The sequence below is a fragment of the Silene latifolia genome, chromosome 10 (genome assembly GCF_048544455.1).
Source record: "Silene latifolia isolate original U9 population chromosome 10, ASM4854445v1, whole genome shotgun sequence".
NCBI classification, from domain to species: domain Eukaryota; kingdom Viridiplantae; phylum Streptophyta; class Magnoliopsida; order Caryophyllales; family Caryophyllaceae; genus Silene; species Silene latifolia.
Window position 1 is genome coordinate 124567630 of NC_133535.1, and position 25490 is coordinate 124593119.

The 25490-nt window shown below is 37.5% G+C and overlaps 3 protein-coding genes across 3 annotated transcripts; 1 reads left to right on the forward strand and 2 right to left on the reverse strand.

Annotated features, from left to right (window-relative positions):
- Positions 1-3641: 3641 nt before the first annotated feature.
- On the reverse strand, positions 3642-13564 carry LOC141608156 (protein FAR-RED IMPAIRED RESPONSE 1-like). Its single transcript, XM_074427517.1, has 2 exons — positions 13203-13564; positions 3642-4773 (listed from the first exon to the last, which is right to left on the reverse strand). The coding sequence occupies exons 1-2, from the start codon at positions 13562-13564 to the stop codon at positions 3642-3644; spliced, it is 1494 nt and encodes a 497-aa protein (XP_074283618.1).
- A 1914-nt stretch (positions 13565-15478) lies between these two features.
- Positions 15479-18838, reverse strand: LOC141609158 (uncharacterized). The gene is made up of 3 exons (XM_074428338.1): positions 16837-18838; positions 15983-16736; positions 15479-15896 (listed from the first exon to the last, which is right to left on the reverse strand). Exon 1 carries the CDS (start codon positions 18751-18753, stop codon positions 17449-17451), a length of 1305 nt encoding a protein of 434 aa, XP_074284439.1. The 5' UTR covers positions 18754-18838; the 3' UTR covers positions 15479-15896; positions 15983-16736; positions 16837-17448.
- A 770-nt stretch (positions 18839-19608) lies between these two features.
- On the forward strand, positions 19609-24015 carry LOC141605902 (ninja-family protein mc410). The gene is made up of 3 exons (XM_074424831.1): positions 19609-19827; positions 21445-22265; positions 22833-24015. The coding sequence occupies exons 2-3, from the start codon at positions 21455-21457 to the stop codon at positions 23291-23293; spliced, it is 1272 nt and encodes a 423-aa protein (XP_074280932.1). The 5' UTR covers positions 19609-19827; positions 21445-21454; the 3' UTR covers positions 23294-24015.
- Positions 24016-25490: the final 1475 nt, after the last annotated feature.

The window sequence follows — 25490 nt, forward strand, 5'->3', positions numbered from 1 at the left end:
TGTTGGACGAACTTGATTGGGGGGTAGTTCTTGATTGAATTGGATTGGTTAGTAACTGCCATAGAAGAGAGGGGAAGCGTCGTTCGAAAGGAAGATAGGGTCACAAAAAGCATGGGAGTCTAAGTCATTGTTACTTCCTACTCTCTCTGTCCCGATCATTTGTTCCCTATATAGGGAAGAATTGGAACGAAAACAACAAACCTTGGAGGTTGTGGGTATTTAATTGGATGACACTAGAAGGGCCAGTCGGCCGAGGGTAGCATTTGCGGCGGTGACAGATCGACACCCGTGGTGGCGCTGGCAGAGGAGGGACACGTTGTGGTGGTGGTGGTGGTGGTGGGTATATGTGGTGAGTGAGAGAGGGAGGTAAGGATTAATGGTGTGGGGAAAGAGGGATGGTAGCTTAAACAATAAGGGCAAAACAATCAAATTAAGTCTGTTTTTGAGATTTGGTATCGAGTATAAAAAAAATGAAGATTTTTGGTATAAGTTTTGAAAGAAAATTATCCAAGGTATAAGATTTGAAAAATTGACTTATAGTAGGTATAAGTTATCAATTCACCCAAAGAAAAATGATATCAAAATTTAATCTGATTGATTAGTTATTCTATTGGAGTTTAATTTTTTTGAACTACTTTCGAGCAATAACATGGTCTCCAACTTTTTCAAACTATGGATAAGTTTCATATTTGAAGTCTCCATGTAACAGCATTATCATATACGGAGTACATAGTAGTAGTGCAACAATTATTATACATCCTACTAAAACAAATAGATAAAATAATTTATCATATCCAAATGAACTGAAAATAAGTGTTGTATGAGCAATAATTTACGTGAAAATTTGAGTTTAGATACTTTGCCTATCCACCGAGTGGAAATTTGAGTTTTGCGTATAGTAATTGTTGATTTACGAGACTTTATTTCTAATATACAGAGACACCACAAAGTGAAATATGTAAACAAGTAATCGAGACGGACATAATATAACTTAAAAACTATTATAAAGCAGTTTAAAATGAAAACATAATACATTAGGAACTCCAAACAATGTCACCTTCCCTTTGTATCAGAAAAAACAATGCCCCATCCCCTAAATTAGATAAAAAATAATAAAATACTGCATTTGATAGATTTGTAATTAGTTAATGATGATTCATCATGACATTATTAGTCTCATCATGAGTTAAACACCACACAAACGAAGTAACACATATAGTTTTGATCATACTCCCTCCCATCCACTCTTTTCTTCCCTATTTCCTAAAACGGATTATTCAGTTTTTCTTCCTCTTTCCTTTTTGAGAAAGTTTTTATTAATATTATACGCTTACCTCTCTACACTCATCAAACCTCACCATATCATTTATTAATATTTAATTCTAATTATTCCAACTTCTCTCCAATAACCAAACCCCACTTATCTTCTTTATTAATATTTAATCCTAATTATTTATAACTCTCTTCAATTACCAAACCTCATTCATATCTTTATCAATATTATACTGCCCACCCTTAATCCCCGTGCCCACTTCAAGGAGGAAAAAAAGAGTGGATGGGAGGGAGTACAAATTAAACTACAAACATTTTTTAGTTACAACTGTTATATACAAGATTGAACATAACAGTAATTGATCTTTACATGTTTTGATCGAAGCGACAACTTCTATAAGTTAAAGATGTTAATTTAGACTATAAAAACATACAAAAGATACTGAGAGCTTTTATTAATATAAAGAAAACCAGAAAACACCATGATGAACTCTAGATTTACTGATTTACGGTTAACTTATATTCACGTGTTTATTTCATACTATTAGAGTTAAGGTTGAGTTAGGGTTGATTGATACAAAAATTGTTTGTAATATAAAAGCGTCATTATATAAATGCACACACTATAGAAGATTACATATAGGCACGTGCATTGCACGGGCATTAAATCTAGTTTAGTATATACTAAAAGAGGCTTTTTTCAGGCAATTCTAGAGACTCCAACTTTTTTTAAACACGATTTTATTTTTAATTATAAACTCAGCTAAAGATAATTATTTTTAGCTAATAAAATAAGAGATATAGTAAATTACGAAAAAGATTGAGTTTTATTTTTAGATCCTACACGATGGCCGCCCTTTTACACAAATTATATTATAAGACGGTTTTACACAAATAGGTTATGTTTTTCATTATGGGACCGTCTTACACAGTAACTACGGCTTGAAAAAAGCCTCTTTTATATATATATATACTAGATTTAATGCCCGTGCGATGCACGGGCCTATTGTTTGTTGCATTTGTAAGAATGGAAACACTCGAACCGTATGTATACTCTCATGAAATTTGGGTAAAAGCATATACATTTCTCTTTATCTTTCCATACGGCAATTTGAGCAATTATTTTTGTTACGTCGTGTCATAATCTCATTAATTTAATAGACCATTTTTTTAAGTGCTTAAATGTACTTGGTCGGCATGTCTTTTTTCATGTGTGTAATTCTAACAAAAATTAAGGAGTGAGCAAGAGTTTTATAAAAAACAGTTAATCTTGTAGCAGTTGAACTATACGGAGTAGTAACGATGTGATACATATTCTTTTGTTCATTTAATTGCTGCAAGAAAAAATAACAAAAAATATGTAAAAGTTTCACGATAAATTTCATTAGACCGACTTAATTAAGTATTTTTGCCTGTTGCTTAGGTAAATGTTTTTCACTTTAGAAGTAAATCAAAGTTAAAATACTCATCTTAATTGTTTCAATTCACCCTTTTTATTCTTGATATGTATCATAATTCATACTCATCACCCCCAGAACTCATCTTTGTCCCCCATCTGCCGAACCGCGCACCAACAGCCACTTACCGCGATCGAACACCGGAACTATCAGTGCAACCATCACCAATCGCCTCCGCAATTATCCCGTGCCTTTACCATTCCACTTTTAATCGCTAAATATCGAATCTCCGTCTGACATTTACTCTTTTCCGATTCTGATTAATTCCACATCTATCTTTTACCCAAATCATGTCTCATCTTTATGGGTGACTGAACTTAATTTGGTATTTGCTGTCATCTTCTCATCTAATTATCGGAATGACATGCAAAAACCTAAATCATGAATCTTCAATTCATCGGATGGTGTTGTTGTATAGAGTTGTTTATTTGATGCTGGTAGGATTGCTTAACAACAACATCAACAACTGTGAAATGGGTGATAAGATGAAATTTATGGAATCTACTATTGTTCCTGATTCGGTGGTCTGGTATAATCCTACAAAGGTCCGATCTTTCTTGTTTCTTATTAACATTCAATAGTATTTGTTGATTTTAAATAAGCATATGGCTGGATGAATACCATTTCAATGTTTCATGGTTGTGACTCATGACATACTTTGTTTTCTATTTAATTTGCTATTTGATCTTTTATGTTTGTTGAATTTGTACATTCTGTCTCTAAGATTAGACTTAGGTTTATTATTTGTCAACATAATCGTATTACTGCAATTGCTCATATAAAAAATTAAACAACTGTCAAACTTACGGTTGTAAATATTAAACGTAAATAATGAAAAGATTAATGTCTATAAATGTACGTCAACTGTGGTTAAACTTCGTAAATTTGAAGCTTTAATTATTACTTTTGTGTTCAGAAGTCTACAAAGCTGTCCAGATAATAAATCATAGAATTTTTGCGCCTTTGTTTGGGTTTTACGTTAGCCTTTCGATTGCTTTTCTCTAACAAAGTCTTTGGTCGACTTCTTTTTTTTTTGTAAGGGCACTCCTTTTTCTTTATACCCTTTGCGCTACTATAATCAATCGTATCTAAAGCTTTTCCAGGGTCTTCATTCGTCATTGATATTGATACATGACATGTCTTTGTTACTTCTTCACCCACACACTGTCTTTTAGCTAGCATTTGTTCAACAATTTTCATAGACTCTTCACAAACCTTGGACATAAAAGTGTAGGTTTCATGGGATTCACATGCTCGATTTACCAAACTTCCAATACGAGGGCATAACTCTCTGTAACGGCTGGTAAAATGAGTTGTCATATCTACTTCTTTAAGTTTTTCATTCCCATCATGTCTGAGTCCACGTCTTGCGTCTCTTGTCCATCTCTTAAGTATATAATGATCCGGGATCAATTTGATATTCATGATGTCTAACACGTTTAAAGCATGACTACAAAGAATTCCATGAGTCTCAAACTTGCGACAATCACAATAAACAGTCTGCTTCAAAGCATTGCTTACCACTATTTGCTCCTTAGTCTTGTTGATATTCGCAACTGTGTAGATATGCATTAATTGGTCTTCTTTGTGATCTTGTATGTAAGCACCTAAGAATTCTTCATAATCTTCTTGAAACTCTTCAAATATTTTTGGCGTGTAAAGATTACCCGCTTGTATTAACATTAGGGCTTTTTCCATTTTCAATCTTGGAAGCTTATGAATGGAATCATATTCTGCTTTTGATTCATTATAACGCTTGGCATTGACAACCCTTTCAAAATGAGTGAAAAACTCAACCAAGTTTAAATCTGACTTTAGATGACTCTTCAAATGCGAATTCAGATTTTCGCTTAGTTGGGTTGATCGCATACCTGGTGTAAATGCACTGATAACATAAGCCCATGCCCACTTTTCCTTCACTTCAAAAATAGTCTCTAGCCAAGATTTAGTGGGTAAACCATGTTGCACAAGTAAAGCATCCCAAGCACGTAAAAATTCATCCTCCTTCTCATAGACATCAATACATGTGAACGTAACTTGCCGGCTGGAGAGGATGGTTATTGATGCCCGTCGTTGTGTGCACCAAAAATAAAATTTATAATTCCTAACTACAACTATAGATAGCGGTAGCAGGGTCGAACCACAGAGAGGCAGATGTAATTATTAGTTGTCTAATTTCAGTCTAAGGTAACAAATATGTGGGGGTTGGTTGAATTAGTCTATAACTAATGAGCAATAAACTAAAGAAATGTATAAAATCAAATTTAAAAGGGGTACTAAGATGGTCGGTTCACTGTAGTTTCGGCAGCAGCATACTAAGTAGGTCTGAAATAAACACATGAGGCGGGAAAACAAGAGGTCCTCTCGGTCCACTCTCAACAAGTAGCATCTTTCGATATCGCTACGGGTCCCTAATATCACTAGAACTGACTCTCGTCCTGAAAAGTGACTTATAATCTAAACTTTACCTATCTTTCGATCTTAGCATAGTTTAGTCATTTTAATTGGTAGTCTAACAACCTTCCCTATCTTTCGATCTAATGGGCCAGTCAATTACTAAGCATTCAACTAGTCGCGTGCACTCGATTCGTCAAATATAGAATTTAAATTAATTAAAACGAAGCAAAACCTCACGTGGCCAGTCGATCGACCAGGGTATGCGGTCGATCGACCGTGGCGTGACTCAGGTCATATCATTCTACTGCCGCCTAATCTACAGTTCCCCTACATCCTAGCACAAGGTATTTAGTTACTCATGTCTACGATAAAAACAACAATAAAATTGGCTAATAAAACAGAAGAATTCATGATTAAAACGACGAAATAAACAATTAACATAAAACGATAACTTGGCTTTCGGGAGACTATTCTAGCAATTCCTATACTACGAATAATATAAACAACGAAACTGAACAGAAGAATACCGGAAAATAATTGCAGAGAAAGATCCATGACCGAAAGTGAAAAAAACTTTATTAATGGAAGAACAATAATCTCGAACCCTAATTATGAAAATAGAACTAAAACTAATTTAAAGCTTGATGAAAAAACTGAATTCCTATTCTGAATGCTAAAGCTACGTTATATAAGAATACCACGTAGTTCTTATTCCAAAACCTAACATATCATGGGCTTCTAACTTCTAGATCTTTATACTCACGTCAGAACTAGCGGCTTGGTCGATCGACCACACACGGCAGTCGATCGACTGCTCTTCACTGAACAGTAGCTACTGGAACTCTTGGGTTGGTCGATCGACTAAGGGCAGTGGTCGATCGACTGAAGTAGCTGATACTTGACTTCTAACTTCTCGTGGATCTGTCTTTTGGGCCTCGAAATGCGCACCAAGCTCGTTCCTTGAGTAAATACTTCACATCAAATGCAATGCAGGATACTCGGGGACGGATTTAGCTCAATATCTACTCATTTCCGCATAAATCTGCAATATTACATAAAAATACGAAAGTAGACGAAATGGGGCAAAAAGTAGCCTTAAACTACATAAATGAGCTCTGAAATGCGTGTAAAATAGGGTGTAAAACATCATATAAATGACACGCATCAAACTTCCCCAAACCAAACCCTTGCTTGTCCCCAAGCAAAAACTAGACTCGATCCTAAAAACCTAATGGAACGAGTTCAATCTCAGAGCGAAATGCACACCGAATAGCCTAAACCAATTTAATGCAACTAACAATCAATTAGCAATGTGAATCATGCAAACGAGTTATGTAGTCGTCAAAAACTGCTGAACCGTCAACGATAGAGACTTATCAATATGGACTATCACGGGTCGCTCAAATCACTCAATAAATACAGGTGAGTATATGTAAAAGATAGAAAGAATTTACTTTGTAGTGACTCTCACCTAACTACGACCTATAAGAACATGCCTGCAATATAATATGAAAATGATCTCTACAACCGTACATATGCATTCCAACCAAACAAATGACCATGACACATGCCGAGGTAAATATGGATATGTGAGGTATGGGTAAGAAGAAGGCAAAACATTTATGGGAATGTGGAGGTACATGTGATCAAGCTAGTACCGTAACAAAACCATATGACAATATCCAACTTCTTGCTCAAAATCTTCAACAATAAACGGTGCTATAGCAAGCACAAATCTCGCAATCTCCATAATAATTAATCAATCAACTCTCCATAAGATATAAATGCAACATGGGAGCAAAAATAGCCATATAATAAAGACTTTGAATTATGCGAATTGATTTCTTTTTCGGGCAGCGGTCGATCGACCAAGACGCGCAGTCGATCGACCGCATCTACAGTTAAACACTCTTTTTTTCTTTCTTTTTCGAATCATTTTTCTTTTTTTTTCTTTCCTTTTTCCATCTTCCCAACTTCATCTCAAAATGAGCATATGCCACCAAAAACAAAGTAACAACCCCAAGAACGTAAACTACTAGCTTGACAAGGGCAGGCTAAATGTAGGATGTAGTATTGGGACAAAAAGGCTGTTTTCGGCAGTGTGGAGCTTATGGGTAAAATTGAACAAAGGAAACCTCTTCCACATGTGTCAACAAACCACAAACCGAATGCATACAGGTATTAAGCAGATTAAGTTCATATTTATGCACATTTATGTAACATGTCTCATAAGGGGTACTACTCACAATCCTAGATAAACTGGTCATAGGTGACACCAGTTATAAGCTCTAAACCTCAGAAAATGATTTAGTTTGCCAAAAATCTAAGTCAAGTTTCAAGTTCAGCAAGATATTAACGAAAACTCGTAGATATGCATATGTGATTCTACTAATAACATGTCAATTTGCAAGGCTTAGGCATAAACAGCTGAAAATGCAATGTCATCATTGAAATACTACCGTTCCGACTCGACCTATATGCTAAAATAAACGTGCATTTTTTGAATTTTTTTGAAATTTTTCAATTTTTTTGAATTTTCTGATATATATATAGGAAATGAAAAAAACAATGCAAGACAAAATGTAAACGTGAATGCAAGCAAATGAAATGCGACGCAAAACCCTTCCCCAAACCAAATCGCACAATGTCCCCATTGTGCAAAATCATGTAATGAAGAAAAAAGGAAACGGGAATTTGCGTGAAATTAACTAAACAAAACATGAAGTAAGGACTCGGAACTCACAAGACTTTAAGCGCAGCAAAAAGGAAACCTCCCCAAACCAGCGTGAGCTAGGAGGTTTCAGTAGCCAGCAGTGCTACCAATAGGTACCTGAAAAGACAACAATACCACGCATAAAACCGAGAAAGCAATGTGAAAGCGGTAATTATGTGCAAAAATTAAAAAACGGAAGAAAACATAATTATGTCGGAAAATAAAGAGGAAAGAAGACTCCCTCAATTCCGCAAAACGACCAAACACAGCAGGGGAAAAGTCGTGAATAGGTACAGCAGCGACAACGGTCGATCGACCATAGCAGGCAGTCGATCGACCGGAATGAACAGGAACAGAAGCTCCTGGAAGTCGCACCTCAGTCGATCGACCAGGGTAGGCGGTCGATCGACTGGAAATACTGCTGTAACTTTCTGATTTCTTCGAATTAGCTCGATAACTTGAGCTATCAAGGTCTATAGACCTGCAAACACACATAATAACGCGCCCAAAATTGCGCAAAACCCAAATGTAAATTCTAAAGGTCTAAAAATCCTAAACAAACTTAAAAGAGCGAAGTTTCGCACACACAAAAAACGGTAAATAGTCTTAAAAAGCAATAAAATGAAAGTTTGAAAAAGCATGTGATCAACTAATAGTTGATCAAGAATGGCCACGGAATGGCCCACTTGGTCGGCTTCTGGCTACAAGAGGTAGCCTCAACAATGCTCATCTTCTTAGCTGCACTCTTCTTAGCTCCAACATCCGCAGAACTCAATGGATCAACATGTCGGACATCTTCCCACTCAATGACCTCTTCTGACTCATCAGAATCCAAATCGGATTCCCTTACTTTAACTGGCTCATCCTCAAGCTCCTTATCAGTGCCATAGCTAAGACATCCTAGACCACCTCTTTGAACGATTGGCTCCTTCGCAGCTGGAGCAACATGCGACTCTTCCTTCCCCAAACCAGCTCCTGCAATATTCAAAACAGAAGAATCTTCCTCCAAATTGCTCCCAGTCTGGGGCGGAGGTGTCACAACAGGAATAGGCATATCAGGAAGTATAAAATAAGATTTCTTTTCAGAAACCGTATTGCAAGTTATTGGCCACATGGGGTCTTTCTTCCTAACTGTCTAGGCAAAGACAATAGAATGCTTTCCTACCTTAAAGGTCAAAGCACCCGAACCAACATCAATAACTGCAACAGCAGTGTGCAGAAATGGTCTACCTAGTATGATAGGTATGTGGGCATCTTCGGGCATATCTAGCACAACAAAGTCAACAAGGAAGAAAAACTTCCCTATTTGCACGGGAATATCCTCTAAGACTCCTATAGGCTGGAGCGCAGAACGATCAGCCATCAGTACGGTCATGTTGGTAACTGCAAACCTATTCAACTTCAGCTTCCTAGCAAGACTCAAAGGCATAACACTAATGCTAACTCCTAGGTCACATAAGGTTTTCTCAATTGAGAAAGTACCGATGTTGCACGGAACAGAAAAACTACCTGGGTCTTCTAGCTTATTAGGTGCAGTTTGGGTCAAATAAGAGCATGACTCCTCAGTTAGTGTGACAGTATGCACAGTTTCAAGTGACTTCTTCTTAGACAATAATTGCTTCATAAATTTCATGTAAGCAGGCACTTGATTAACTAATTCAAGAAAAGGAACTTGTACGTTTAAGCTACGAACAACATTTTCAAATTTATTAAATGCCATGTTCCTTCGTCGGCACTAATCTCTCCGGATAAGGGGCTGAAAGAAGCAACTTAGCCCTCTCCTCTAAATCTCTCATGCCGGCGTCAGTGGACTTAGGCTGAAAATCCACCACCTTCTCTTTTTAAAGCTCGAACCCTCTTCAGACCGTCTCAGAAATGAACCATTAACCGTCATCAGGTCGTACTTTGGAACCGGAACTAACCCATCAGCATTTGGGTCTTGCCCCAATATTTTCGGAGCTGTCGTACCCCGAAACAAGTGATTCCTCAAGTTGTCAGGCATTGGAGGACGAAAAGAATCACCTTCAGCAGCGCTGTCAGTCGATCGACTGACTTCTACAGGACCAGAAACTACTGTTTGTCGCGGACTGGTCGATCGACTGGGTATGTCAGTCGATCGACTGACATACCTGGCAATTGTCTTTTTCTTTCCACTGTTCGTTCCAGCTTTCTTCGGACTCGGTTCCGCCTCATCTTTTACAGCAATGTTCTCGACCATAGCGGGCTCATCAAGAGTAGACCCACTCCTCATAGTAATGGCATTAAGGGTCTCCTTTTGATCTGTCTGCGTCGGTAAATGTCCCGGAGCTCGAGTTGTATTCTTGCTAGCCAATTGAGCAATTTGGCTTTCCAACATTTTCATCCCGGCCTCTCTAACTTGAGACTCTTTCAGCAACAAATTTTTCAGTTCGGCAAATTCAGAGTCTTGAGATTGCTGCTGCTGCTGAGGAACATAAGGAGGCTTTTGGAACTGTTGTTGCTTATGAGGGGGCACATAATTCTGCTGCTGCTGCTGCTGTGGAGGTTGAATCGGATTCAAGACATTTTGGCTACTCCACCTCAAGTTAGGATGGGTATTCGGCTCATAATACGTGTTTGTCTGCCTATAATGTTGAAAGACAGCACAAGACTCAAAGGGGTTAGGACAGTTGTCTGAAACATGTCCCTCAGCTCCACATCTTTTGCAGACGAAAGGACCATCTGAAACAGCATTCACATGGTAGATCCCTCCTTTTGAGGCTCCTCCCAACTCATACTTATCAAATCTCGCCGTGAGAGCCTCTAGTGCAGCTACAGAAGGAGATTCAGCACTTCTTCTTTGATTTCCCCTGGAATTCCCATATTCAGCTTTATGGGTGGTCAAGTCATTGATTATCTTCCACCCCTTAGTCTCTCCAACATTCTCCTGGAACCTACCACTAGCTGCAGCATCCAGGATAGCTCTCTGATCGTCATAGAGCCCATTATAGAACTGATTGCATAGGCTCCACTTCTCAAACCCATGGTGCGGAATGGTTCGCACCAGCTTCTTGAAACGGACCCACGCCTCATGAAAGTTCTCATTCGGACCCTGTTTAAAGCTCGTGATCTGAGCTCTAATGGCATTAGTCTTCGAGGCAGAGAAATATTTCTTGTAGAATGCCAAGGCCAAGGAATTCCAGTCCGTGATCCCATTAGCAGCTCGATCCAGGTCTCTGTACCACTCCCTTGCAGCATCTCAAAGAGAGAAGATAAACATAGTCTCCTTCACCTGGTCTTGGGTCACACCAGTTGGTGGGGGTATGGAACATCAATAATCGATGAATGTCTCCATGTGCTTAGCTGCATCCTCATTTGCAGCTCCCCCGAATTGGTTTCTTTCAACCAAGTTAATGTACGAAGGCTTCGGCTCGAATTTTCGGTCTTCCCCTGGTAATGCGAATCCTTTGTAAAGATTCGCAGCTGTCGGCTCAGAGTGGCTGGCTATACTCGCTTCTTCAGCCATGACTGGAAAAGCTGGAGATGTGACGGTCTCAGCTGAAGAAGTGGAAACGGGAGATGAATGTGGATCCTCCTCAAATAGCTCATTCTCGTAGTAACTAGACAGAGTACTCAGCTCTTCCTCTGTCGGCAATACTCTAGATGATCGTCTCAACTCACGCAAAGTCTTCTCAATCTCGGGATTGAACGGTAGTAATTCACCACCCTGTGACCTGCGCATAAGAAGAAACTACAAAAAGAATATGAGAATAGTTTAAAAAACGAATGTCCCTTAAACTAAGAAACAGACTAAAATAAAACAACTAAAAATTAGAACAATTGCCTCCCCGGCAACGGCGCCAAAATTTGATGCCCGTCGTTGTGTGCACCAAAAATAAAATTTATAATTCCTAACTACAACTATAGATAGCGGTAGCAGGGTCGAACCACAGAGAGGCAGATGTAATTATTAGTTGTCTAATTTCAGTCTAAGGTAACGATTATGTGAGGGTTGGTTGAATTGGTCTATAACTAATGAGCAATAAACTAAAGAAATGTATAAAATCAAATTTAAAAGGGGTACTAAGATGGTCGGTTCACTGTAGTTTCGGCAGCAGCATACTAAGTAGGTCTGAAATAAACACATGAGGCGGGAAAACAAGAGGTCCTCTCGGTCCACTCTCAACAAGTAGCGTCTTTCGATCTCGCTACGGGTCCCTAATATCATTAGTACTGACTCTCGTCCTGAAAAGTGACTTATAATCTAAACTTTACCTATCTTTCGATCTTAGCATAGTTTAGTCATTTTAATTGGTAGTGTAACAACCTTCCCTATCTTTCGATCTAATGGGTCAGTCAATTACTAAGCATTCAACAAGTCGCGTGCACTCGATTCGTCAAATATAGAATTTAAATTAACTACAATGAAGCAAAACCTCACGTGGCCAGTCGATCGACCAGGGTATGCGGTCGATCGACCGTGGCGTGACTCAGGTCATATCATTCTACTGCCGCCTAATCTACAGTTCCCCTACATCCTAGCACAAGGTATTTAGCTACTCATGTCTACGATAAAAACAACAATAAAATTGGCTAATAAAACAGAAGAATCCATGATTAAAAGGACGAAATAAACAATTAACATAAAACGATAACTTGGCTTTCGGGAGACTATTCTAGCAATTCCTATACTACGAATAATATAAACAACGAAACTGAACAGAAGAATACCGGAAAATAATTGCAGAGAAAGATCCAAGACCGAAAGTGAAAAGAACTTTATTAATGGAAGAACAATAATCTCGAACCCTAATTATGAAAATAGAACTAAAACTAATTTAAAGCTTGATGAAAAAACTGAATTCCTATTCTGAATGCTAAAGCTACGTTATATAAGAATACCACGTAGTTCTTATTCCAAAACCTAACATATCATGGGCTTCTAACTTCTAGATCTTTATACTCACGTAAGAACTAGCGGCTTGGTCGATCGACCACACAAGGCAGTCGATCGACTGCTCTTCACTGAACAGTAGCTACTGGAACTCGTGGGTTGGTCGATCGACTAAGGGCAGTGGTCGATCGACTGAAGTAGCTGATACTTGACTTCTAACTTCTCGTGGATCTGTCTTTCGGGCCTCGAAATGCGCACCAAGCTCGTTCCTTGAGTAAATACTTCACATCAAATGCAATGCAGGATACTCGGGGACGGATTTAGCTCAATATCTACTCATTTCCGCATAAATCTGCAATATTACATAAAAATACGAAAGTAGACGAAATGGGGCAAAAAGTAGCCTTAAACTACATAAATGAGCTCTGAAATGCGTGTAAAATAGGGTGTAAAACATCATATAATTGACACGCATCAGTTATGTTCAGCAACAAAATCAAACACATTTTACTTGCCCACTTCCCGATCAAGAGAAATAGACATATGTGCTTGGCATCCTGTTCTTGTTTCAGCCCTACCATCTTTCGTTAAGTAGTCTCTTTTATCGACACCACGTTCACCTTTTTTGTGACAAGAAAACCTTCTTGAAGTCAAAATTCCATCTTTTTTGCTTAAATTTCGATACTCTCTATGAATACCGAAGCCTATTCTCCTTGCATATTCATTGTAAAAGTCATATGCATCTTTTTCACTCTTGAATTGCATGGCTATTATTGGAGTATTGTCGGCAGGAATTTCTTCGCCATGAGTCAGCGATTGATCATGGATTGTATTTATCCAGTTTGATATATCTGGGACTGGTGTAGTGTCCATTTGGACATAAACTAACAAAATATAAGTTGTCATAAGAAGTATGTGAGAGTATCTCTTCTAAGTAACAACATTGTACTTTTCATTTAGAAAAATTAAAAGTGATGAGATTTTGTTTTACGACAATATGCAGGTTCATGAAGCATGTAAAATTATTTGTATCTCAGATAAGATGCTCGCATACAAACAAGAAGGTGAAACAACAAGAATTGAGATCGGGATGATGAAGAGAAAGAGATTAAGAATGTACCTTAAAGAGCTTGATAAATTGTCGCCTTGTATAAATGAGCAAATTATTTGTATTGAACTTTCTAGTAGAAAATGAGTAAATTATTTGTATTGAACTTTTTTTATTGAAAATAAGGTAAATTATTGATAGCTTTACTCCTAAAATGGTTTAGTATTCCCGCCAAAAACTAACAAGTGGGGTTAGCTTTAATCACTTTTCTTGTATTTGCAAGGAGTAAATCTAAGCCTCATGTTTACAAGCTAACATGTGGCAACATTATAGCAAGGTACTGGAGGGAACTGGAGAGAATCTGAAATTGCGCGCGGATCCTCTCCAGTATGTTACGGGAACTGGATGGTCCAGTACCACTTTAGATGTGTGCCGCGTATCAGTGAAAAAAAAATGAGCGGTACATATTAGTTTCTCTAGAACAGTAAAGGCTATCATTAAAAATGATTAATTTTTTGAGAGTAATTCACGAAAATTGGACTCTCTATAATCGCTCGAAAAAAGCCTTTAATAATATATATAGATAGATAGTTATTGATTATTTGATTTGTCAAAAAAAAAAAATCCTTTTTACTCTGATAAGGAAATAGATTATTCTCCTACAATAGAATAATCATCATCAATGTCATTATCAAAAAGAAAAATGTACTCGTACTCGGCCCAGTTCTATGAAATTCAGTTTAGTTCATTTTAAACTTCACCTCATTCAATTCAGTTCGGTTCGTTTGAGCTGGAGCTTGGAGGCCGATCCTTTGGTGAAGAAGTCCCATAGAATCATAGATTAACGGGAATATTCCAACGTATACGTATCCTTCTCATATTAATCCATGCTTAAGTTTAACTGAGAAAAAACCGACTTAGCGCATCATTTAACTTCTATTGAACTTGGACAATTTTTGACCTGTTGTAACAGGTATCCTATTAGGTCACTTGATGTGGTCCCAATTTTTTGTTTTTAATCTTCCTGAAACGTACCTGCCTCCATCTTGTTCTTTTTCTTCAACTTTTTCCTTTTCCTCCATTTTTCTTCATCTTCTTCTTTTTCCTCCATTGTTCTTCATCTTCTTCTTTTTTCCCTTTTTTCCTTGATTTTCTATTTCGTATTATTTGTTCCATATTTCTTTGTAGTTGTTAATTAATGAAGACACAAAGTTCTTCACTAAACTCAAGTTGTTCAAGTCTCCCGAATAATGTATTTTGCAAACACAATGTTGCAGCGGTTTTGAGAACGGTGAAGAAGGGAGTTAATACGGGTAGAAATTTTTACGGTTGTTCTTTTTGGCCGGTAAGTTAATTTGATTGTTAATTTTAGAATCGGTTGTTATGCAAACACATAGCTAAGTTGTTTTTGTCTAAACTTGAAACATAATGACTGCCATTATTTCGAGTTTGAAGATGAAATGAAGTCAGAGCATGAGCAGCTGAAAAATTTAGAACAGAAGATAAAGAAGCTTAAGAAGAAGAATGAGAAATTGAAGAACAATGTGCTGCTATTAAAAGAAGAAGTTAGGAAACACTGTAGATGTGAAAAAATTGGGATGATTATGTTAACTTTATCTTGGGTATTCTTTGCTATTTGTTGGATGTTGAAGAATGGTATTTGATGAAGTATATTAATGTAATGAACTATATGTAATTGTACCAAACTTTTGTTTCCATTGCAATGAGATCATGTCATTTCTTGCTCAAATTGTTTCCAATGTTGCTTACATATCTTTCAAAATGAACGGCTACAGCAATCACAAGTAGCTAAACTACTTAAAATGGTACAGCTGTAGCATATCCTTGAAAATAAACTACTACTTAATTCTTCTAAATATCCTACACATATCACATATCCTTGAATATAAACAAAATAAACAGCTGCAACAATCACTTAATTGTCTATGTTTAAACATGAGGTTTTCAAAATAAACTTGCTGCAACAATTCAGATTTGGCTTCCCCTTCAAATCTGGTTTGATGACACCTGAGTTGTTGGGTTAGTGTTGGATTGACTAGGAGGATGGTGGATATTCCTAGGTCCGTTGAAGTTGTTTGGGGGGTTGGTGAAAGCATTCCCGTGACCATCAAATAAGACTCCTAATCCCTGGGGTACCTGCAATTGTAATTTGAGTTCAATTAATGATGAATGAAAAACATAAATAAAATAAGATTGTTCATCAGCTCAATCAAGTATCTTACCCTTTGTCTTGAAAAACCTCCTCCTGAAGAACCTCTTCCTCCCCTTGCACTACCTCTTCCATTAGACTTGATTACCCTGCCATTCCTTCCTAGCCTTGAAGGGTGTGCAGTAGGTTCATGATTGGTTTGGGAGTTTCTAGAGGTTGTTGCCCTATTGGAGTCAGAAGTACTCACATTTCTAGGTCTGCCCCTACCTCTTTTAGGAGTTGGTTCAAGCAATAAGGTCCCTTTTTGAGGACATCTTCTTTTGTTATGATCTTTAGACTTGCATACAGAACATGTCATTTCTAGACCATGTTTTGTTAACTTTCCACTTCTTTTTGGGTCTTCATGTGGATCCCTTCTCCTTTTTTTCCTTGGTCTACCAGGACCAACCTTAATGGGTGGGGGAATCATTGGGGCATCAACTTTAGGCCAATGCCTTTCTCCTGGGCAAGGGACTATGGGGTAGTTGTATGCCCTAAGATAAGTGGTTTTCCTATAGGCTTCATGGACAAAGTCCTCTGCCTCAGCATGAATGTCGAATATAGCAGCTATAACATGGCAACAAGGCATACCTGTCACATCCCATTTCCTACATGTGCATGTCCTATCAACAAGATTTACCTTCAGTTCATCAATCCCACCCCCATTCCCATCTTTCACCTGATATAGAATAGGACTAGAGGGTAAGGGAGTACAGCAAGCTGCCTTTTCTTTTTCAACTTCTTTTTCAACTTCTAACATTTTTTTTGGTCACCATACTGATAATACTCTGCAATAATGAAGCACTTATTATGTCACTAATACAGAGTACGAAAAAAATTATCCAGAATAACTAATATTAAGGAGAAAATGAATTAAAGAAGTATTACCTGATGCTCATCAGAAATGATTGTCCAGCCCTCACCATCTTCCTCTCTTAAAGCTGTTTTCAATTGTTGAAAGAACCACTGATAACTCTCATTATTTTCACCCTCCACTACGGCCTATGCCAAGGGGTACATTTGTTCATTGGCATCCCTTCCAGTAGCACTTATTAGCTGACCCCCCAAGAATGTCTTCAAAAAACAGGCATCAATACAAAGAAGCTTTCTACAACCTTCCAACCAACCTTGCTTCAATGAAGCAAAGCATACAAACAACCTCTAAAACACTGGTTCAGAACCAACCACATGAGGATTGGTACACAAGGTGAAAATGCTGTTAGGGTACTCTTGTTCAAGTACTGACAAATAACTGCCAAGTTTTGAGTAATGTTCCTTCATAGAACCATGCAACAACTTATGTGCATAATACTTGACCTTATAAGCAAAACCTTTCTTGATCATTATCTTGTAAGCTCTCCTGACATTTTCTATAATATCAGCTGCTGGCCAGTGAGGTTTTGCCTTAAAAACATCAAGAAATTGCTTTGCTAACCAAGTTGATTTCATTTGCCTATTACTTTCCATGGTCCTCTGACAGTTGTGGGTGTTCTTGATGCCTTAACCAAAAAAACAAGCTTGCGTATTATCCCAACTACCATACAATTTGAATGGACAATCTTTTTTACACCTTACTCCAAGTCTTCTACCCCTTGATTTATCACTCACCACAAATGTACAATTTCTATCTTGTGCTATAGAATATCTAGTAACACAATCCCTAAAGAACTCTCTTGTAGAGAATCTAATCCCTACACACCACTTTAACTTAGTAAAGTCAGAATGCTCATTAACAACAGGTATTGAAGTCTTTCTCCTCTTACCTGGTACAAAATCATCGTCACTTTCACCAGGAGTGTCTACTTCATCACCACTCTTGTCATAGTCACTCTCACAACCCTCCTTTGATCCACTACTTTCAGCTCCAGTGACAGCAGGTTCTTGACCAGGTAAGAGTGTGGATGCAGCTTCTAGTTCAAGTTGCTTAACTATTTTCAAAGCATTGGCATTCCACACCTTAACTTTGTCCTTAACTTCTTGTAGCTCTTCATCATCTGAGATGCCATCATACAAAATATCTTGCTCTAACAAATTCTCCTCGGCCTCATTTTCAATTAACTCCCTAGCTTCTACATCACTTCCCTCATCATCACTTAACTCCTCACAATCAGGCTCATAATCAGGCTCACCTTCCTCTTTTGAATCTTCCTCCACCACGGCAGAAGTACTAAGACTTGCTAGATCTGACTCTTCCTCATATGTATTAAATGCATCATTTATAGTAATGTCATTGAAATCAAAGGTACATTCTGGAGTATCAAATTCAAGGTTTTTTGGGGTAATTCTAGGTGATTTTCTTTGGAGTATTGTAGATGCTTGGCTTTCCTTTTGTGAGGTTTTGGGAGGTGTTGAGTTTAGGGTTTCAGAATGTGGTTCTTTAATAACAGTGTGAGAGGTAGAGGTAGAGTTGCTTTTTTTAGTGTTTTTTTGAAGTGGTCCATGCTTTTGAGATGGGTATCTTATTCCAACCTTTCTCCTTGGGGTCAATTCCTTGGAACACTTAACAAGACTTGTTAAGTTACTTTCTTTATCATTACCCTCAATTAAATGCATTAAGTTAACAAAAAAACCAGCAGAAACCAGGTAGCATTCAACAACCCTCTCAGATACAGCTATTTTACACATAATTTGAGCCCCTTTATCATCTACTACTCTCTCTAATTCACCTTCGGAATTTATAAAAAATATAGCATCAACATCCCTTTTATAATTCCCACACTTCTCACCCTCCTCAACAATGGTAAACCAACAAAACTCATCTATGTCAATAGTTGCAGTCCTACACATTCTACCCGTATACACCATACCAGATTCATTTCTAGTAAATGAACCACCATACAACAACTTCAGAGTAACCGAATCCAAAGAATTAACCTAAATAAAATTTCAAATTTCAAATTATTAAATTAAACATTGGATTTAACAGTTGGCTGCATAATTATACCAGTTCCTTCAAAGTCGTTCAATTTATCATCAATTCGAATCATTTATCTTTGTTGCAAAATACTAGTAAATAATCTTGACCAAATACATCCCACTCCTTATACGAATAACTTGATTTTACTTGATTTAACACAAGAAAGAAACTTGTACAAAAATATAGTAAACATTAGTGGAATTCATCATCGCCCTAATGTTATACACACTCAAAAAAGACAAATTAATGCCACCTTCAAATGAAAAACGTGTTTTAGTTGTAAAGACAAACACAAGAGTCAAGAATGTAAAAAAAGTGAGAGTTAGGAATGAAATTCGCATACAAATTGAATGAATAGGATTGAAAATCGAAATAAATAGCGAAACTTACATGCGCCATATGAAACTTCAGTGCTTGATGATCATCAATAATCAATGATGGGATGAACGTAGCCACTTAAGGGGGTTTTCTTTTAATTTAGGAGTAGAATACAGAGAAAGAATTTAGGGATTTTATTTTCAATTTAGGGATTTGTGTTCTTAATTTGGGATATTTGTTTGTTTAAGTGAGAGAGACGATGATATGTGTTTAAGAAGTCAAGGAAACCGGTACATTAGGTATCCCTTCCATAAGTTCAATAGAAGTTAAATGATGCGCTAAGTCGGATTTTTCTCCGTTAAACTTAAGCATGGATTAATATGAGAAGAGTACGCATAGATTGGATTATTCCCGTTAAATATCCCTAGATTATTCATTATCCTACAATAGGGTAATCATCATCATTCATCATCATTATCAAAAAGGGAAAATGTACTCCGTACTAATCATCTATTAATGATGGCGAATTAAGCAAACATTTAATTGCGATTTCTCCTCTCTTGCACTTCTCTCTTCGAACCTCCTGAAGTCTAAGCCTATCTATCTTCTCGCAGCTCAGCTGGGACTTCCATTTTGTGTATCAGGTATATCACTTTCTCGACCAATGTTACTATTTGTTCAACATTTTAATTACTCTTTTTTCACCTTCTTTTGCGAATCTGGTAATAAAGTTAAAAGTCTTTGACTTGTTTCAATTTCTGTTTCTGGGTTTTGTCCATTACTTGCTTAATTGAATTGGGTTCTCTTCATTTAATTCTGGGTATTAAGTTTTATTTGATTAATTTGTGTATTTTGTATGGTGGGTAGATCCTATTATGTGGTATTCTACTATGATTAAGTTGGTAATTGGGGTTAAACCTATTATTTTTACTGTAGATTCTGTATAAGTTGGATCTTGGTATCTTATACGTACTTTTGTTGAAATTTGATGTTTTGGGATGTTATCAAGGTAATTAGACAGTTTTTGCTGATTTTATATTAACATGGGGGTTTTCGACATAGGGTTAGTTTTGTTGGCATATATCTGGTCTAGTCTACTTCCTTATGCGAGATTGCGAGGCACCGAGTGATATTGTTCTGAGGATATATTGTGCATTTTGGCATTGAGTTGCAATTTAATAGTGTGTTGATTTTGAGCTAGAAAGCTGATAACTTTCTGTTTTTCTTTTTAGTTGATTTTGAAAGATACTCAGTTTGAGTTCTTTGTTTGGTGATTTGGAGTGTTTAGTTGACTAGTTTCGATGGCGAAAGTTAATTTCGGCTTGGTGTAGTAGCCATTTCACTCTGGTCAACTTTTGAGTTTACTGTCCCTTCAGTTTCCTCTTTGTGCTCTTTGCTCCACAAATTTTGAAGTGGGTATACTTTCTTTAGATTATCATTGTTTTCTTGAGGTATATAATATTATAATTCATGTAAAAGTTTGCACTAGTCCTAGACGAACTCAAATTAAGCAATAGTGTACAAGAAGCACTAATTTTAGAGGTTGGCTTTGTTTGAGAGAAGCCTTTTTCCTTGTTCATTTTTGCTGTTGCTATGAAAACCATTACCTTTTCTCAGTGGCATCTTGAGGGAATATTGAGTAGAAATATATTAAGATGTTACGAATTTATAATTGTAATGTTGCAATGGTTCCTTTTGGCTGGTAAATGCACCATATGTCTTGGATTTGTTGAGTCCGACATGGAATCGTCATTTGCTTCATTCATTGGTAGCAAAAATTCGATTAGTGTAAAAAAATCCAATATGGAGCAAGATGCTGTTACTTTACGCAGATAACGAGTAGAAAGATCATGTTGAGGAATTTCAAGGCTTCCCTTTCTGAAATGACCCTTTAATGCTAAAGTGGCTGCTAACATCATCGTGGTATTATAAGAGACTGCCTCACTGCATTACAGCCGAGTTGTAAAGGTTTTGAAGGAACTGGGATTACATTTTGAGGCAGTATCAGCCATGTATAGGTAAGGCAAAATGATCCCAAGATAAAAATGCGGCAACTGATTTCGAGACCATATCTGAGACTGGAATTGTGTCTGAGAAATAACTTGTCTTTTTTCTTTCTGTTGAAAACTTAGTTAACTTCTCTGTATTATCTACTTGCATTATGGTACATTTTCTGCAGATTATCAATGTACTACTTAGGCTTTAGAGCCTTCGTGGAAAATAAGGAAGTAGGAGCTCACTAATTCAAATTTGATGTGTAGGTCCTGTAGCATGGAAGATGACAGAGGGATTGAACTCAGCTTGGGTTTAGGATGTGGCCCCACATCTTCTCCTTCAAAGGATAGGAGTGAAAACTCAGCCGACGATAAAATGGATACTGATGAGAGAACTAGTAAAATTTTGAATGATTTTAGAAATTTCCTCAATGCTGGTGCTTCACAATCTTCTCAAAGGACAGATCTTGCAAAACCTTCAGAGAACTTCTTTAACAATTTTACGCAGACTGCTTCTGGTGGAAATGATTTGAGTAATGTTGACATGAAAAAACATAAAAACCAGGAAACCGACTCCGATAGTTCTGATTTACAAGTTAAGGAAGTACATTCTCACATATCCATTACAACCGACGACGAGGGATCAACTGGTGATAATGAAGACATGGCAGAATCTGAAGTGGAAGTCTCAATGTCAAAAATCAGCCCACATTGCGATAATGAATCTAGAACCCCAGGTGGAAGTGCTAGCTCTTCTCTAGCTCCCAAGGAAAGTGATGGAAAGGCAAATATTAGCGCTTCTTCATTTCCAGTGCAAACTGTGATTGCTGTAAGTGTGCCTTATTCGTCAACTGTCAAAGAGTCACCCTCAACAAGTTCACTAAACTCGCCAATTTATCCATTATCTATGCCGAGCATTCCTCCTACAACTGTTGGCCATTCCCACCCACATGCTGCAAGTACTGGAAGTGCCCCAGTGACTTTAACATACTCATCTTTGCAAATTCCGAATAAGGATAGCTCGTGGGGAATGGCTCGATCTCAACCCCTCCATTCTCCGTATGCTACCAGACTTGCACCATCTTCAGGTAAATGCATATAATGTACCACAGTGAACTCATCTCTTTGTTTGGGAGGCAAGGTTTTAGTTTGAGCTGTCTGAATGTGAGTTAATTTTAAAATTTTGTATAAGACTTCTTTTAAGGTTATGCTTGAAATCATGGCAGTGGATTAGTGATGAGTTTACTGTAGCTTGCTTGAGGCTGTAGCTATAATTTCTACTAGTTAGAATATTGTCAAGTTAACTAATGTCTAATGATGTTCGAGATAAAGCTTGTTCGAAATTAAGAGTATGACGAAGAAAAGAGTAGCTTGCCATTGCTTGAACATTTGTCTTGAGATTATGCTTTGCTGGAACAATTGTTTTGAGATATGTCTTGCTGAGTCATAGCTTGCCATCTTGGTGAAAAGAGTAGCTAAGTTGGTGTATGTGATTTGTAGCATGTATTGTATGTAGGGCCTTATTCCTTCTTTGACTGCATTAATGTTATAGTGGTTCTTAATAACTAATGTCTAATGATGTTATGCATGCTGAAATCCAGATTTGGCTTTGTGTTATTGACTCGGTTCTTTCTTTATTCCCCCTTGAAATGCAGTTTCCATGCAAGTGAACAACCCGAATTCATCTGAAGCTATACGGCCTGATGTGGGTCCACGAGAGCAGCTAAGAGGTCTGCAAAAAGTGGTGGGCCAGGTAGGCCCCTCTTCCCAGCCAGTAGGTAACACAACGACACGAACAAGCAGTAGTTTTCCATCTGAATACCCAGCCATTAAGCCCGGTATTGCATCAGAGGTGAAGTTCGGGGGATCGGGCTCCTTCCCGAATTTACCATGGGTCTCTACAACAGGCCCCGGACCCAATGGCAAGACGATTTCCGGTGTCACTTACAAATACAATGCCACCCAGATTAAAATTGTATGTGCTTGCCATGGAATTCATCTATCTCCGGAAGAATTTGTACGACATGCTAGTGAAGACCAATCAAGAGTCGTTCCCTCCACTGGCTTAGCATCTCTACGAAGTAGCAACCCAGGCACCACTTCAGCAATGAGTTGATTGTTTGTGATTGCAAGTTTGGTATTTAATCAAGATCACAACACCGAAACATGATCTGTTTTTTAAAGGTTTTTGAAGATCACTACAACCGCATTTTGAAGTGATGATGGTTCCATGTAGAAGATGCCTGAGGAATCTAATTAGAGAAACTTTTTTTTCCTTCTTTTAATGTAAAAGGAGTCACAAGGACATATTTGATAGTGACGGGGTTTTGCGCTAGGTCATGACTATCTCTTGTCAATGACTTGTCTGCAACTAGAGAAACTTCGTTTTTTCCCCACTTATGTAAAGTGAGCCAGCAAGGCAATTTTGATCTGACAAGCTTTTGCACGAGGTCACGAGTACCACCTTGTGATATCTCTGCTACCTCTACCTTCCGAAGCATACATCGAAGTAAGGAAGCCAGGTATGGCTTGTGCATCTCGACATCCATATCTAGCATTTTTCGTGTATAGCAATGCTTGTATTAAGCTAGCATTGCTCCTCCCTCACCAGAGGAAATACACTTGGAATCTTCCACTTAAGCAAGCTGTATGAATCTTAGCGTTTGCTTAGTAACCAGTGATTTTGCCCTCGGTAAAACACTCTAGTAATAAAATTCGAAACTTCTTGTCAGGTATTTTGAGAGTAGCTAAGTTGGTGACTGTGATTTGCAGCATGTATTGTATGAACCTGTATACTTGGTGCTTATTTAAGGAATAATGATGCTTACCTTCTTATAATTGTAACGCGTCAAATTGATGATGTTCAGTTCTTAAACAGGACTCTGATTGTAAGGAAATGAGTATGAAGAATGAAACCTACTAATCTTTCAGTTCTCTTTTCAAATAGCCAAAGTTTGGTTATGCGGTCATTTGATCGAGTCAGTGCGTAGTACAGAGCATTAGCTAAATCTAGTAGACCTTAGTCTAATGTATATAATACATGTATGATTGATACTGGGTCGGCATGACTTAAATATGATAACCGTAAAAACAGGTTGTCATACGCCGAATAATTAATCATTCGACTGCAGTTCTTGACTGCTAACTGCTATACGAATATACAACCGATATTGCAATATAATACTCCATGACGGCCCTGATGTTGCATAAGCACGAAAACTGGTACCTAATAATGAGATGAACAAAACATGGAGCAGGGATCCTAGAAATTGTCTTTGGTGACGTTTAAGGTTTATCCATGTAGTTCATGTGCAAGTTTCAGCAATACCTGGCGTAAATCATGCAGTATGATACAGTATGTAAATTAAATTATTTTTATACAGCTTGGTTTTCCCAAAAAATGCATGACTTGTGCAATGCAACGACTTCTCATCAAATTATTGTCTCAGTCAACAATTTATCCCCCCACGGCTGTAAGCTGTCATTGGGACAACTGACAACTCTGGTCACCCGCTAGTCCGCTACTGTATCCATTAAGCAAAACATGCTCCATTTATCGCCATAATTGTTACTCTCCTTCCATCCGAAATTTATATCATCACCCTGACCTCACCAACGATAGACTTACACCCTTTCCCTAAATGAAACCGGATCTAAAGATTCAAAATGATCCAAACCAAATTAACCTGATATGCTGTTATGTACCTGATTCAAATAACCCATTTATCCGGTGTACTCGCATCTAAAGATCCAAAATATTTGATCTAACCCATGATATCATTCATTATTCTATATTAAAAGTTGTTTTCAGTCACAATAAATCAATAATGTGATAAATCAATATGGTCAGTCAGACAGAAGTAAATCTTCCTGTGTAATGCATTAGTGTATTGGATAGCCAAGTAAGCTGAATTAAGACTGTTGCAGAATTGTTTCCAGTATTAGCCTCTGCAGTTAAATGTTGGACTACTTCTATCGTCTTTTTTGGTGATAATGTTAAAAGTTAAAACCCGCACGTCAAATTAAATTACAGTCAACAATTTACTTCCAGCAATTTGAATGACAGGGACTCTGAACAGTCTGTTCAACCCTGTTGTACACCCAAAAAATCTCGAATATGGTTACTGTCGTGGTTAAGGGATTGGGTGCACAATCAGATTTTAACCGACCTTTTTTTCAACTACGTATTGATCCCTCAATTAAGACAGCTCGACTTAATTCTCTTGTATGACCATACGTCGGTAGATTGATGTAGACGAGTTTTAAATCTTATGTCGAAATAACACCTTGTCGTAATACTAGGACATTTTTCG